At 43.8% G+C, this 16600-nt stretch overlaps 1 protein-coding gene across 3 annotated transcripts in view; it reads right to left on the reverse strand.

The window, feature by feature from the left end:
• Positions 1-4984: 4984 nt before the first annotated feature.
• Positions 4985-16600, reverse strand: part of NUP214 (nucleoporin 214) — a 44171-nt gene continuing 32555 nt past the window's right edge. For 2 of the 3 annotated variants that reach the window (XM_068656682.1, XM_068656679.1), the window contains 7 exons: positions 15268-15338; positions 14608-14764; positions 12756-12905; positions 10334-10505; positions 6708-6850; positions 5838-5862; positions 4985-5205 (listed from right to left, as the gene is read on the reverse strand). In XM_068656682.1, the coding sequence (XP_068512783.1) occupies positions 5172-5205; positions 5838-5862; positions 6708-6850; positions 10334-10505; positions 12756-12905; positions 14608-14764; positions 15268-15338 (752 nt within the window). In that variant the 3' untranslated portion in view covers positions 4985-5171. The remainder of the gene's footprint in view (positions 5206-5837; positions 5863-6707; positions 6851-10333; positions 10506-12755; positions 12906-14607; positions 14765-15267; positions 15339-16600) is intronic. The other variant, XM_068656681.1, reaches the window with a different exon arrangement.

The following is a 16600-nucleotide window of genomic DNA, read 5'->3' on the forward strand; positions in this document are numbered from 1 at the left end:
CCAGCAGCAGCCAAGCTGCTCCCAGCCTGCAAAACGCTGGGGTGCACGTGGGCATGAAACATGAACAGCCACGTACACGGCTTGGCGGGGCTACGCCAGCACACGGCGGCGTAACAGACACAAACGCTGCAGGGGAAAGGGGGGAAGCGAAGTGCAGGGGAGAGCACGGCTCGGGGAGAGGAATTTGCACGGATGGAGCCCGCGCAGAAGAGAGGACAGGTTCAGAGTGGGATTCGTTTCCACAGTGGAAACTCTCCAGCCTCATCTGTTGATAGCAGGCTAAATTTAGATGTCCTACTTTCGGAGGGAGGAGGGGGAGAGGGGATCCGAGGCAGCGCACAGCTGCTTTGGGTGACACCCTGAAAACGCCGGGGCACTTATTGTCTGCACGGAGACACTAAAAACCTCCTGGCAGGATCAGGAGAGGGGGAAGGATGTCGGCTGCCAGACCCAGCAGAGCCGGGGTGATGCTGGAATAAATCCCCGCTGCCTGTGCGCTCACAGATGCTGAGGCTCCGGCTGAAGCCGCACCTTTCTAGAGGTTTTACTGCTCGCTTCGTGATTTTCTAACCTTAGTTTGAAGCAGACAGGCAACGGTTCCTCGATTTGCAGAAATACCCTGCTTGCCTCCACCGGCCTTGCCCAGAACTTTTTGCAGGGGACTTCCCTCTGCTGACGCAAATCAGGTTTTGTTTCCTATTTCTTCTATCTCCCATCTCGGTAAGCTGTGCACATGCAGCAGCTGCAAACACCAATTTTATTCCTCCCTGTTTTCAAGCTTTAAAGCAAATATTTTTCAGCAACGCACTGACATGGATTGCAGAACCTTGAAATATCTGCTCGGAACCCGTGCTGTGCCATGCGCTGCGTGCACACAATTAAAACAGAGCTCCTCCAACAGCCGGCATCAAGGCTCCCGAGGCTGCCTTTGAAAATTAGCCAAGTGCCCCCAGCAGCCGGGTGGGTGCGGAGCCCTGGCAAACACAGCAGAGCAGCGCTGGAGAGCCAGGTCCAAACTACAATAATCCGTAATTTTGGGGAACAATCCGTAATTTTGGGGCTCTCTGCATTTCCCTTCAGAATATATTAGTGGCTTGTTTCACCTCTGACCTTGCTGGTATCCTAACACCCATTTAAACCCAGCACGTTGGCAGCAGTGAAGGTCCTGGCACCTGCAAAGCAGAGCTGCCCAAGGCAGACCCTTTCCCACCAGCCCAATTCTTCAGGCACGGCATGACTCCAGCCCCCTTATCCAAAAGAGGGTGCTTCCAGAGGGATGCTGTGCTTAGGCAGGAGTAAAGAGCACTGAGGGCAGAGCACAGCCCACGGCCCTGAGCTCCTGATGCCTAGTAGAGCAGCTGGGTGCACGGAGAACCCGGTTGTATTATTTGAGGAAGAAGCTGGCTGGCAAGGCACTTGATTCAAATCTCGTTTGCAGGAAGCGTTGCGAGCTCAGCTGCAGGCGCTGGCTGCACAAATTGTGCCCACCCGTGATAAAGGCATGCACAGAGGAGTCCAGGCGTTCCAGCAGGAGCCAGACGTGCTTGCAGAGGAGCTTCGCGACCTCCTGAAAGCTGCAGAAAAACGAGGTGTGGACGGTGTGAGACAGGAAACGCGCTGAGTAACCCTGGGGCCCATCAGGGAGCTGAGCCGAAACTGCACGGGCACACGCAGGTGTGCAGAGGGGAAAACCACAGCGAGATGTCCACGCTCACCCCACAGCGGGGAACATTCGGTTTTTTCCTCAATGGCTTCAAGTCCCTGGGGCCTTCCCCTTCTCCCTGGAATTGCTCCAGAAACCTCTCCAGTGCCCGTGCGAGTTGGAACAGTCTCGTAGGGGGACGTGAGGAGGACCAGAGGGCTCCTCTCCCTGCTGGAGGGGGGCTGCTCAGCCGTGCCGAGCTGCTGCTGCCTCATCCCAGCCCCTGGGGCTCAACGTGACATTTATTTAGGAACAAACTCCCTCAGCGCCACCAAACGCTGCCGTGCCCAAGCCTCGTGCAGGGTTATTTTCCCTTGCATGAAATGCTGAAAGCGATGCACAAGGGCAGGCCCCATGAAAACCAAGAAGGGATAAATAAAACATCGCTTCAGCCCGCGAGCCTGCTCTGGCAGGGACAGGGGCATGGGCAGACAGGGCGAGGGGCTCACAGCGAGACCACCAGAACTCCCTGAGGCACCCACCTTCTGGAACACCAAGCCTTATAATGCAAAAACGATTAAGACAAGAGATGGAATAATGTTCCTCTTTGTGATCAAGCTACATGTGATCCCTTCCATCCCAAAAAATAAAGCCTTTTTTTTTTTTCCTTTGTTGCTCTCTCAGCCTTTGAGGAAGCAGAAATCCCCAGCCTGGTCTCTCTGAGGTTGAGGAAATCCTCCCCGTGCCTCGGGCTCCCCCCACCCACGTCTGTAGCACCACCACCAGAGCTCTGCCACGGCACAGCGTCACCAGCACTCAACATCTCGGGCAAGGTGGGTAAAACTGGTTTTCTTGCATCGAAAATGATTAAGAATCTCCACCTTTGAGAAAAGCCTTGGAAGATTTCCTCTGTTACTGATACGGCCAAAAAAGGGCACAACCACAAGACAAAGCGATCAGCTCCTTCCGAGCTGTCCTGGAGCAGTTGCCATTATTTCTTTGACGATCAACCAGCACGGACAACAGAGCTAAGGACGTAAGGGCTCCAAGCCCTGCTAGTCCTTGGCTTCTTCACCAGGTCTGCCACGATGGGAGCTGACTCCGTTAGCAGCTTTGTTCTTTGGTGGACATCTGTCCATGGGCACTGGGCGGGGGCCACGAGATCGCAGGCCACCCAACACCGGTGACAGACCGCAACAGCTCCTGGCAGCCACCAACCAGGCAGCGCACACACTCGCCAAGCTCTTGAGTCATCTAATAAAAATGCAGACTTCTCGGAGTTGACTTTGCCGTTTTGTGCATATTCCTGTAGGCTTATGGTCACGATCAGCCGCTGTGCTGCTCAGCTCCTCCAGCAGCTGCTATGGAAACCAGGAGCAGCACCCATTTCTCAAGGGCAGAGAGTTCAGGGGGTTGGCTGGTTTCAGCCATGATCTCAGAAGCACTGTAAGAAAACAACTCGTTTGAGCAGAATCTGGAGTAATTACTCTGGCCTTTCACTTGCAGAGGGAAAGGGAGTTAAGCAGGTACCAAACAGCACGGCAGGGACAACCCCCAACTGCTCCCATCATTCCAAAAGAGAAACTTTAAATGGCTCAGCATGCCAACATCGCATTCTTACCAAGCCAATCTTCTCCATAGCAAGAGGTTTATTCGCTATCTGGGGGAGCACAGCTGATACGGCCTTGCTAGGAGGTGTCGCATGCCACAGCGATGGGAGATTAACGCAAAGAATTTAAGGTCAGTGGTTCGGGCCAGCTGCTATTTATAAAGAGGAAGGAAAACAGAACAGCGATATCACCTCTAGGCCTTAAGAAATTTTGTATGGTCAAGGAGGACACACTGGGAGCGCACACGTCACTCTCTCCAGCTTTTTCTCCCATCTCCAAACCAGTGATTTTTCATCTCCGTCCCAGTGCTGTGGTCCCAGGGCTGCTGGCAGCCCCCCTCTTCCATTAGAAGGAAAGGTGAAGAACAAAACCTGCACGGCAGTGCTGCCTTGAGCACGACACGCCGCGTGCCAGGGTTCAGAAATCCAGGGCATATGTAAAAGCCTGAGCGCCTCGCGTCCTGCAAAGCCTCTCCACATCTAAAAATAAGCCCTCCTTATACACAACACTCACCGCATCTCAGTGGTCTTCCTTTTTAAAGGGAACCTAACTCGTGTCATTCCCAGGTGCAGGGAGATATGAAGGACACTTACTACATCTAGGACAGGAGTTACGTTGAATGCTAACTTTTTAGGTCGACTTGAAAAAAAAAGTGCTTTCTTCAGGAGCTGTTGATAGATACAATTGTTTAGTTCATAACACTGGATGTGAAAACAAGCAATTATCAGCTATTTACAATTCCAAATTACATGCCCACTTGCCAACCAAACCCAAAAATGACACTTGTCATCGTATTGCATGCTATTCAAAAAATGAAACGTTTTAATGTTTCTGCTGAAAATAGAAAAAGCAGAAGTACCCCGAAATGTCCTATTAGGACCAACAAGATAAAATCACCCAATCTGCATGTATTCAGCTAATACATAAACCATTATTTCAAATGCATTTTTCACAGTGCAACAAAAACCCATTACATCATTTAGAGGTTTCATGGAGGTCAGATGCATCAAATAGAAAAAGTGTCTGTCCAGAACACCTTCAGGGCATTCTTTAAAACATTTGCTCAATATGTTCGGGTATAAACATAGGAGAATTTCACAAACGTTATTGACTGAAGCTAAGAGCTACGGGGAAAAAGTACAATCTCATACACGTTAGGAAAAAACAGCTGATGGTAGACACCAACAGCCCAAGTCATAAGCTGCAAAATCACTAATGCCTCTGGATGGAGGTCACGTTCCTAATTCAGGGGCCTGAAGTTTTCCCCATAACCTGAGTTCCAATTTCTGAGTTCTGTGAAATTTACAGGAAGGTAAAAACGAGAAAGCTTTTACTTCCCACCTCTTTGCTGAATGTTACTGCCATGGGAACGTGTTCTGCACGCTGCCAGTTTCTTCTCAGATAATTTCCTATTTCTCCACTAAGCCTCTGGCTCACACATGACTCAGTTTTAGCACTTCAGTGAGATAAGCATGTGCCCCATCCTATACTTAAAATTAGCAGGGCAAACTTTAGCTCCTTCTTAAGAGCTTAGGATAACTGGTCATTTGCTTCAAAGAAACGTGTGCTGGTTTGTATCAGAAACAAACTTGAGATACTCCCTTGTCTGGGCATAAGGAAGAACAACAAAAAGCAAAGCTACCAGCAAGCTACCAGTACGCGACTGGTTATCATACTGTACATGTATTTCTTCAAGATCCAGGGAGATAAACCCCTTTCAACACAAATAATATCAAGGCAGATAAAATAGTTTAATATAGAGAACAAGTTTTGCATAAAAAATAAGCATAATCTTTTTCTTTTTTTTTTTTTAAGTCAGAATTTGTATTTAACACAAAAGCTGTTTGGATATTGATCACATAGGTGACTCATGAACGTAGGAGCTACAGCACAGTTCTACAGGAGAGTTCAGGATGTTCTTAGCTTCTCCATCCACTAAATCCAGAGGAAGATCTGTGGAGCAGAAAAAAAAACACAGCAATGAGTGTTAGAGTCTCCCTCAGGCTGTATTCTTCTAGTGCCCTGAGTATCAGAAGCTTACTCTGAGATGGTGTTGATTTTTCCAGCATCTTTTACCTGACACTGCATCAACACATGCTAGCTAGATATAATTATGCTTATTGTGGAGCCAACCATCTGGAGAGATATATGTTCTCTACTTGACAGGGAAACAAACTTTAAGAATCATGCTAAAATAATCCAGCAAGCCAGTGGTAGAGTGGATCACAAAGCTAACTTCATTCAGCCCTTAGTCCAGTGCTTAACTGTAAATCACCATCTCAATTCAGCCAGAAAGGTAGTGATTCATTTCACACCTTGTTTCAACCTGACAAATGGAGTAGATACTGGACTCACACAAACAGCTTGAACAAACACATCACGTCTCTCTTATATGAGAGATTAACCTCACTGGGAAGCACACATTCAGAGCATGGACTTTGGGCTCTCTGCAGTGACACTAAGAAAGAAGTTAGAACTAGTATGTTACTGCTACTTTCAAAACTTCCTCTTGTACACCATTCAACTATTCTATTCTGGTTCTATTTGTGTTTTTAATAAAGAATTAGACACAAGATGTTACTTACGTGTTAGTTGATCCAAAACCAAACCCTGAAAGAAATGCAAGATTAAAAAAATCAATGTTAAAAGGTAAAATGAATGCTTAAGATGTGTAGTAAACGTCCCCTCCCACACACTGATTGAAAAACATTTCTTTCCTGCCTTAGGCCAGTGAAAGAGTGACGGGCAAACAATGGAAGTCAAATCTCCATCTAGAAGAAAACTGACTTGCCTCTGTTCTTGAGTGCTTTGCTTTCACTGGTAATCGGCTATGTTCATTTATTAGTAGCAACTACATACAATGAGCCTGGTTTATTTGCCTCTCCATGAAAACAGAGGGCTGCTTTCTGAAGATGGAGTTTGTGCTTAATGCAAGCCAGTGGTGACAGACCACCAATGAATGCATCTTCTTTCAAAGGCCCTGTTCTCAGTCCTGCATAAATCAAAGCTGCTTCACTGAACTTGATCAGATTAAAAAAAAAAAAAGGCTATTGGTGTTCTAGCTCAATCTTGCAGTGCATGTTCTTTTGACACTAAGTACTTGCATACAGCTACCCATGCATACGCTACTGAAGAGGTATTATTTCTCGACATTTTCCTTTGAGAAGAAAGAACAGCTCCACAAAAAGGGGTGAAAAGCAGTAATCAGATGCAGTATGCAGAAGAAGAGTGATTTATTCACATGCCACACAGCCTATTTGCTGTGAGGGAATCATGAGATTAAGCCTGAGGAGACACTAGACTCCAACCTGAAGCTGACTTCTGCCGCAATGACTTCTCTATAGCAGGACCAGGCTCAAACAGATTTTTATCAGAGCTAAGCAATCACACCCGAGTTCCAGGGAAACCTGGAGACCTATGACATGTTAGGTTCATTATACTGTATCTTTTCCTACCTCCTCCAACTGTCCCAAAAGCTGAGAATCCACTGCTTTGCGTGCCAAAACCAGTACCCTGTTGTGACAGCGATCCAAACGTCGGGGTATTTTGATTTGCTAGCGTGCCAAACGATGCTGTATTGCTACTGGTACCACCAAACCTGCAGTTTAAAGAGAAAAATTGTGTTTACAAGCACATTTCACATATAGTGGAAGTTTGTCCCCACACCCACAATGAAAACAGTGCATTCCTTAAACCAAGGATACATCAAAAGAGCAAGGCCCCTTGATATGAAGAATTAGAATTGTTCATTCTGGAAACGGATTTCCTGGTTTGGGAAGGACTGTTGGAATGTCTGTTCAGTTCCCTTTCTTAATGGATACCTGGGAGATGGGCAGATGTGTTCATGCTTACACAGGGTACATTTTCAAGCGCTTGGCGAAACCAACCCCAGCCATCAAACGCAGTATCTTAATTCACCCTGAGTTATTTTTCACCCTTCAAGCTCAGAAGTACAGCACCATTTCATTTCACAAACACGACAGCAAGCAGCCATTTGCTACGAGTTGCTCATGGTCAGAGCATAAAGCAGAGCCCAACTGCAGAACTCAGAATTACAACTTTCAGATAGTGCCTTACTCACTGCCCATGGAGACTGTCTGCAGATTTCTCAATTCCTTTCTCTCCCCAGCCCCTTTGGAAGTACACACAGCTCCACTGCTTTCCTGAAGATCTGCACCTACCTAGCACTTTTCCCCACCACTTCTGGATTATTTCCCTAATTGCTTTTGGGGACTGAAAAAAGAAATACATTTTTATATATGGAAATTGGTCTCTTCTCCACCCACTTATCCAACCAAGCATTATAGAGCTATCAGCATGACACGCTAATGAGACCATGATATGCATTATAGTTCTCTGCCCCCCACATAGACTTCCAATTCTGAATGTAAGAGGTGCACTCAAATAGAAGCTTCAAGTGTTTCTCTCTTAAACCAGGCGAAATGCAGACACAAACTATTCAAATGACAAGCTCCTCTAAGAGACCTGCAAGCGCACAACGCTACGAACACTAATCCAGTACGAGTCCTGCTCTGCACAGACTGGGGGCCAAGTTAAATGGTGTTCCAGCTTTGCAAGGCTGTGCTTCGCACACGCTCTGTCATTCCTGAGAGAAAATATGAACCGACAGCACATTAACCCACCTCTCCATCCATCCAAATCTAGAAGAGAGATACAAAAAAAATGCAACGAAAACATCAAAACATATCTCTCCGGATACAGGACAACCCTTGTAGCAGTGTGACAAGCAATTCACCTGGTAAAGGACGTCATCCCTCCTATCCTAGATGCAGCTGACTGTACACACTACTTCCATACACAGCGTTAGCTATTCTGGGTGGTTTAGTGATTTTATACCTCCGGCCCTGTTAACCAACCCCTGGACCTCTGGTCTGGCTTCTGACCCATGCAGCTTGCAGACAGCTTCATCTCCGAGCCTCAAATGCGATTTTCTCAGCAAGGACAGAACAGCTTTTGTTGTTTTTATTAAAAAAGGAGCCAGGTAGCAGAATGCATTTGAGAACAAGAGGCTTTTACAGTGCTCTGTCTCCTCAGGACTATGCCACGAAATACACAAATCATGTCTACTCGGTGAAAGGAAGCAGTGGTGAAAAGTGACAGGGAAGTGTGGTTCAAACTACTTCTTCCAGTTGCAACTGTAAGAAGCTGTCTGTTGAAAAAAAGCTAAGCACAGCAGAGAAGCAGTTTAGGCTATGGATGTTTTTTTTAACATATAAAAGACGTGAGATACAGTCATTGCCTAGTAACAATTTATACCTATCTCACCCAGATTTTCAGGTCTTTTGTAATGCTCCTACACAAAACTGAATTGAGATGCACTTGAGGTTAGTTTATGAAAGCAAAACCTTTATCATCACAAACAGTCTGAATTTCAGACTTTACAGAAGTGCAGTGGTTTCTATTTTTGGTACCTAAGTTATTTATCAAGTGATGCAGATTCTTCAGAACTGAAGGAGCAACGAACCACATGTTTAAGTTAGCAACGTGTTTTGAGGAGCTTGGAGCTAATACTGCACAATGTACTTGCTTCACTGGATGTGGGATCTTAAAAGTCTTGCACAGATGCTAGATTATATTCCAGAGTTAAACAATTGCTTAAAACTTTACAACAAGATTTGCAAGGTCGTCTGGAGATTTTGCACACACTATTTTGATTTTTTTTAAAGTGAAAATCAAATTCCTTAGGCAATTCTGAAAGTATCAGACCAAGGCTGCACCTTTCTAATAGAGAAGAAACTCCCCAAACTTCCCACAAGTTAAGCTACCGAATTTTCTTTCTTGAGTCTACAGACTCCTTATGCAAGGCCTCCATCTCCATCTCAGTGCTCCTTGTACTTTAAGCTTTAAGTTCCCATCTTTAAACTTCAAACATTTTCACTGAGTGCATCCAGTTTCAGCACAAAACCATGCAACACAGTGGCTGAAAGTGGGAACTGAACAAAAATACCAATTGAATTGAAGTAAAGTCATCTCTACAAGCACATCCTTCTTTGTGGGGATCTAATAAAGCTGCCTCTGTTTTTACTTTTCCAAAGGGACTCACCAATTTGCTGCACCAGAGTTCAGGACATTGCTAAAGAACCTAGCTGAAGCCTCCCACAGCTCAAGGATGACAGATTGGGAATCTGCCTGACCTCGCGGGGGATCAACGGGTACACTTCAGGATGTTTAACGTGCCTTACGTAAAAGGTAGTTCCTCCCAAAACCAAAGACAAACACTTGTGAAATATGGAAACACTAAGATTGGGAAGATAACCCATTTCCTTTTTTCACTCCAAGTTTCTCTGTTTTTAATTGGGTCTGTTCAGTCTCAATATAATTATAGGACATGATGAAGAGTTGCTTGCTGGTGGCCGTGTCGAAGAGGTGAGTTTGCTGCCTATTACACAAGTTGCTTTGCAAGGTTTGAAATTCTCTATTCCTTCTTTATCTCAGTAAATAAAGCACTGTCTACTTTGGTGCCAAGCACAAGCTTAAGAGGTAAAGAATCAGGTAAAAAACAATCAATGCGAGATAAAAACAAATCACTCTGGGACCACAGGCTGTTACAAGTTCCTCCTCCCACCCTCCAAAGGTGAGAGAACAGGCTGAATTCTCATTAGTATCTCCAGCCCAAATCTCACAAGTGGATAAGGTGGCTAGACAGCGTCACAGACTATTTGTTACTTTCCTTGGTTGGCATAATTTGTAGGTCTAGACTTGAACACATCAAGTGTGCACAGAAAATATTCCTGCCTTCACTTACACACACAAGATGACTCACATTCCCCCCCTTTTCCCAATCAGTAAAGCTAAAGACTCAACCAAGTAGTTTCAGCATTAAAATGAGATCATACACGTTATTTCCTTTGGGGTTAAGGTTTTTGGTTTATGCCATTTTCTTTTTGGATTTTTTTTCTTTATTTGTAGGGCAGGGTGAAGGGACAGAAACAAGGACACTTAGAGCTTAGCATTCAAGCACAAAATACATTCCTTACCTTACCGGAGGGGAAACTAAGCATAAGAGTAGTTGTCATGCAAGGATGTTACTTTCCCAAACCCTGGACCCTGGTTGGCTTACCCAAATCCTCCAGCGCTGGCTGCTGCTGTACCCTCGCCGAACACTTTGCCTCCCGTCGAGCCCAGAGGGCTTGAAAAGGTTGGGGCTGAACCGAATGCTGGCACCCCTCCAAACCCAGGGGATCCCCCAAAAGTGGGAGGGCTGCCAAACACTGGAGCAGCACCGAAGCCACCTGAACAAAACAGAGGCAAAAAGGGGACAAGAATATCAAGCAAACAATAGTGCAGAAAGAAAGAAGAAAAATTAGATTTCCAAGTAGACAACCTCTACAACAGGGCTGTTCATCTTGTCACATGGCACAGCATTATTTTTAAAAGTAACTGCCACAAAGCTTCCAAACTGCAGGATAATTTGTTACATAAGTCAGGGATAAGAAAAGTACCCAATACATGTAAAGAACTGCAACCAAATTAAGAGACTATCCACAGAGCACCACATTCTGGGCCTGCTGAACACTTGAATATCAACTCATTCTCCAGAGCTGTACTACAGGGAGGAATTATATCATCCATGCTTGCACAGTGCAAAGGAATCTCTCTACTTGCTTTACATAAAAAGACCAGTACTTAGCTGTGAGACAGCAAGCATGCACAATAATCAAGCTATAGTAAACATGTATAGCAGGTAATAATAGACTGATGGTTTTATTGTTATAAAAAACATCCATCCTTCAGCACAAAACTAGCACGTACCACGAAAAAAAATCCGAAGTAGGCAGTTTTAAAGCAAAGTTCTGCTCATCACCAGTTAGACAAGTTACTGTGCAAAGGGACTGCATATAAAAATGCAGGATGAAAAAGCTTCTGCAAAGGCCAGCTTCATGAGCATTTGCTGCCGTGTTTTGATGGCAGTGTTTTAGCCTGGCTTCAGGTCTCATCTAAAGCCTTTCAAGGACATACAAGTTGCCTGAGGACAGAAAGTGACGCATAGAAGTGCTTAAACTGGAAGAACTCTCCTGGTGTAATGGAGAAGGCTCCTCTCATCTCTTAAGATCAGAGAGTAAATAGTAAGTTGGTTTTGAGGTGCTCCAGTGATACAAGGAGATTCAGCAGACAGGTTATTATCTAATGCTGACTTAAGTGGTGGAAACTAAGAGGCAATGATTAAATGCCAGGAACTGCGAGATTCATGCAGGACACCAAGAACTGAACTCTGCCCTTGACAACTTTTGTTCAGGGTTTAGCTGCCTTCTGCGGCTCTGAACCAACCTCTACCCAGATGATTTTACCCCACGCTCATCTACTGATATTATTGGCTTGTTTCTAATTGACACCGTGGAATGCGAAGGACACCTGCTCTTTTGTTTGACTAGGGCTGAGGACTGGGATAGCACCGCACATTTTAATACCCTGGGTGAAATTCCAGTCCATGAGACAAGGTAATGGATACTGTTTGGCTGTAAACACAAAAGGTCTGGAAAAAAAAATAAATGCTAGGCCTGAATTATTTAAACATAGATCAGATATCTTGTTACTTCTAGCTCTAGGAAGTTAGAGTATTTATCACAGGGGCTGAAGCTTTGCTTGGGATACACTTTCATTTGCAATACATATTAACAATTAGTGAAGAAAGAAAAGTGAAATATCCAAGTAATGAATTCAGGAGAAAAGGGGATCCAAATCAAGTAAATCCTTCTGCTACAGTTGAGAGGGGAAGACGCACAATTTCTTCCAATATTTAGCAAATGTAACCAAAAGTTGGAAGGATCTGATGGGCTCTTTTTAATTGGATGTCTCTTCTGCACAAACCTCTCAAAAAATCCCACCTCAAAAAAAAAAACAAACAAGAAACGAAAATAATCAAAAGCAAGATTACAGTCATTGTGTAAAAGAAAAATAAGAGCACCCTTCAGCAATGCCCTTCTCCTCCTCTGGCAACAGACACAGATGGGAGGTATGCCGGAGACAAAAAACTCAACCGGCTATCAAATGGAATGCAATACTTAAGAGAAACCTTACAAATGGCTGCTGGATCTGATGGCACCATCATTATGCTCTCAGCCACTTCACTAACACAGAGCACAGCTCCTGTCAAAGCAGAGTGCTTCCTCTCCAAGCACCACTTCTCCAAAGGGAGTTCTTAAGCACCACTGTCTCAAGGCAATTTCAGAGATGACCAAGCCTCCCCCTGCTTTCCCTAGGGATGAAGCTTCAAAAGACCCTCCTGGAGCAGAACACCACCTACCATCATCAGTGTTCACTCTAAGAATGGTCTGAGGACAGAGGAGAGCTTTGCTGTCTCTGAACCTCTGTCTCTCCATTTTTGCCTGCTAATCAACAAAAATGAGCGTTTTGCCGTTCAGTTCCAATGAACAACATGTCACCACTACCCCTGAGGCAATTTGGGGAGGCAGATGACAGTAAAAAGGAAGGAAGGTTTGTGAGATTTCCTACATTTCATAAAGGGTGGGATGACAAGATACCTGCTTTGGTTGGACTAGAGAACCCAAAGCCTTGAGATGCCACGCTTCCTCCACCAGAGCTGAAAGTGCCCGTAGGCTTCTGCTCCCCAAAAGATGAGCTGCCAAATCCAAAGGTCTTGGCTCCACTGTTTCCAAATAAGCTCGAAGAATCTGGGGAGACAAAAAATACTTGTGAAGCTCATAACGCACACCATTTAGCATCAAGACACAATCAAATTTTTTCTCTGTGAACCACTTGTTTTATTTCATTACAAAATCCAATACTACAATAAAGGAAGACTAAGTTAATGAGAATTGTTATTAATGGTTGAGGTCAGTGGATCATTAAAAATGTAACAAAATAAAGAGATTTGCTCTCCCAAGTCTTTAAGTGCTACTTTTAGCCATGTGCAGCTAATTTTATAACTTTTCTTTGTTCCCCTACTTTTACTTTTTAGTCACTGCTTCCCCTCCTTCATGCTTTCTAGCCTTCTACTTTCCCTTATTGCCAAATCTAATTCACAGGTGATGAAATAACAAAATCAGACAGTCTTAATTAAACAAAAGCCACAGCTAAAAAGTCGTTAAGAATAGCTGTTATGGCACACAAAGATATCTAACAACAGTAGATCTACAAAAGCTGCATATGGAAGACACGAGTGTGTCTCCCAGCATTTCAAACTAATTGCTGCAGCTACAACATCATATACGCAGCTCAGCACAAATTTTAGATTATTACAAAGACCTGTTAATCCAGAAAACTCAAGGCTAATGTATTTTTAATCTGAATCTGGCTATAAAAAAATAACATTTACACTAATTGGCAGTGATTGATTCTCACATTAACAGTTAATCGTTTATAGGTTCTAAGAAAGGATTTTTAACAGGCCCTTTAAAATCCCTCGTGCAAAGGAACTTGATGCTAACCTTACTGTATACTTAACCACTCTCCATGCCTCCTTTTGCTTGGCTGGGCAATACACAACATGTGGGAGGGCTGGTTTGGCACCTCACATGCAGATTGATTTAGCTAAAACACCCATATGGACTGCTGCCTTTTAGCTGGCAACTGGAGCAAAAGAAAGGGCAAGTGCTGAGCTTCTCCTCCCGAAGAGGACTAATACGATTTCTCTCCTCTACCCAGCTTTCACAACGCTCATACAGTTTGCCTGTGAGAGACCCACCTCATCTACCAAATCTGGATAAAAACTGGTAAAATGAACTCTACAGTTCTGCTTTCTAGTCAAAGCAGACACCCCCCAAAACAATTGCTGAATGTATTTATTTTTCTTTACTACAAACATGTGGCTAAAAAAAATTCGCATCTCCTAAACAAGAAAAATTACTGAAGACCTTTCCACGTATTAAAGCAAGTTTTGATAAAATGTTATATGTGCTGCAAACAGACAAACATTTTAAGAACAAAGCTAAATAAACTACCCATCCACCATATACATTGACTTGGCTTCACTTGAGCATGGGATTCAATGATTTTTACACTGTTAAGGCAGATGAAAATAAAGAAAGCTTTCCAACTTGCGACAAAGTTGGAAACAGAAATTCAATTACAGGAATTTAGAGCATTTGATTTTAAAGAAGCACTTGGCCACAGAATTCCCTAAGGAACATAAATATTCTTCACACTTCTTGCATTTGCTTGTTTGTTGCAACTGCTGCCCTACTTGCTTTCCATGAACCTAGAAGGAGAACTACAGAAGAGCACATCATGCATACTGTATGCCTCTGCTAGCCCTACAAGCCTTTCACGTTAACATAGAATTTAGTAAAAGACAAAGAACAGCAGAAAAACAGATGGGATCGCAAAGCAGATGGGAATCAGGGCACATTTTGTATTCTTGTTTTCTTCACTTACTCTGGGAAGCTGCAGATCCAAATCCTCCACTGGAGGAACTGAAAGGATTCTTATTGGCTGCATCCTGGCTTGGCTTTCCTCCCAAACCACTGAAGAAACCCCCACTTCTCCCACCATTTCCAGCTCCAAACAGGCCTCCACTGGAAGAAGATGGCTGCTAGAACACAAGGACAGAAAGGGGATTTTAAGAGCAGTCAAAGCAGCACATGTCCCTGGGGTGATTCTCCTGTTTGGCCTATTCCCCTGAGCATATGCAGGGACTGATGAACCAGCATGCAGGCTCTTCAAACACACAGTGCCTTCAAATCTGACTTGAGTTACTCTCAAATCTTATTTATATAGGAAAATATGCCTTTGAAAAAATCCTCCATACTGTCCAAGAGCACTCCACTTCCCATTTAGCAAGGAATAAAGGTTTATACTCTACCCCTACATTAACTTCCCTGTAAGATGCTCTTCTCTCCATACCCCTTGGAAAACATTTATGCAGGTGCTGCCTTGGTGCCTCCTACATTAGTAAATATCTTCAATACAGATGGAGACAATCTTTACTGACTATGTCATATTTGATTATTTATTTATTATTAGAAGCAGGTAGGGTACCCAGACAAGTCCACTCTGTAACAGTCCCTTGTTTCTGCCAACACAATAAATACTTGCCTGGCCAAAGACAGTGCCTCCAGTATTAGCTGCTTGCCCAAACACAGAACCTGTATTGCTTGAACCAAAGCCTGCCAAGAAAAGAAAAGGAGAATAAGTTACCAGAACTATTACTAGGATATGAGACAATTCAGGAAGGTGACACTAGTCCAGAACAGGGCAACACCACGGGTATCCCATGCCAAAACACATGGAACCAAATGATGTTACCAAATGTACCTAGGCTGGCCAAATTTAAAGTATATGCCAACAAATAATGGATTCCACTGAAAGTTTGTTTGAAAGTCATTGTCCTTTTCTCTCCAATTTAAAAACAAACAGAAAATAAAAGGCCTTTTCACTTGTGGGATTATTGTTACCAACATAAAAGAATTGGATTTCTGTTAACATTGCTGTAATAATGTTGCAAGTCATGAACAAGCACTGTGGCATTTTGATTTCCCCTGTGTAGAGAGGGATCTGAGCTTTGCTACCTAAAGATTTCTTTTATAGATAATGAAATGTTTTGATTAAAAAAAGAACTCCCCATTCCATTTCCCAGTTCACTTAAATGTGCATTTTGTAATAAAACTTGCAGTTGCTATAATTAGGAACACCTTTCTCAAGCAGAGTTCACTTCCCCCTATTTAACTATTCTCTGTTACTGTAGTTAAAATGAACAAGCAGTTTGCCTGCAGTGCCATCACTTTTAATTAAATGAGCCTAATTAGTTTTTCTTCCTTGAAAATACATGTTCCCTATTATTACTATGTACTTTTCACTTTTCCCTTGAAGGTCTCTAAAGATTTTAGAGACAAAGCTTTGGAAAAACACGACAATATATTGCAGCGATGGGGAGAACAAAAGGACTGACAAAGAAGGTTTGACCTCTGCAAGTATTCTATTTAACTGTGCAGACGGGTAGCGGATGGTTATATTACTGCTATATTTGAGGTGCTTCCAAATGCAAAAGCAGATTTAACACTGTACTTCCTCATTATCCCATCATTTTGAAGGCTTAACACATTTTTGCCATCCCAGATCCTGATATAATAACATACCTGGCTATACATCCACTGCTGCGTGGACTCTGCAGCCCCCTGAAAGAAGCACTGCACTTCCATTCACTCCCTTGATTATGGCCTCGGAACTGCCTCGGGACTTCAGTGTAGCCATTTACAACACACTAGTTTGAGAACTCGTACGCTACGTTGAATAAAACCCAATTCTTACGCCAATATACAGCACAATATGTAATTCAAAATTAAGTCTAGACAGACTTGGAAGTATAAGAGGAAGGCAAGATTGAAAAGGCTACATTCAGTGGCCTCCTGATGAATATCAAAGCAGAGCA

This window comes from Anas acuta, chromosome 20 (genome assembly GCF_963932015.1).
Source record: "Anas acuta chromosome 20, bAnaAcu1.1, whole genome shotgun sequence".
Taxonomy (NCBI): Eukaryota; Metazoa; Chordata; class Aves; order Anseriformes; family Anatidae; genus Anas; species Anas acuta.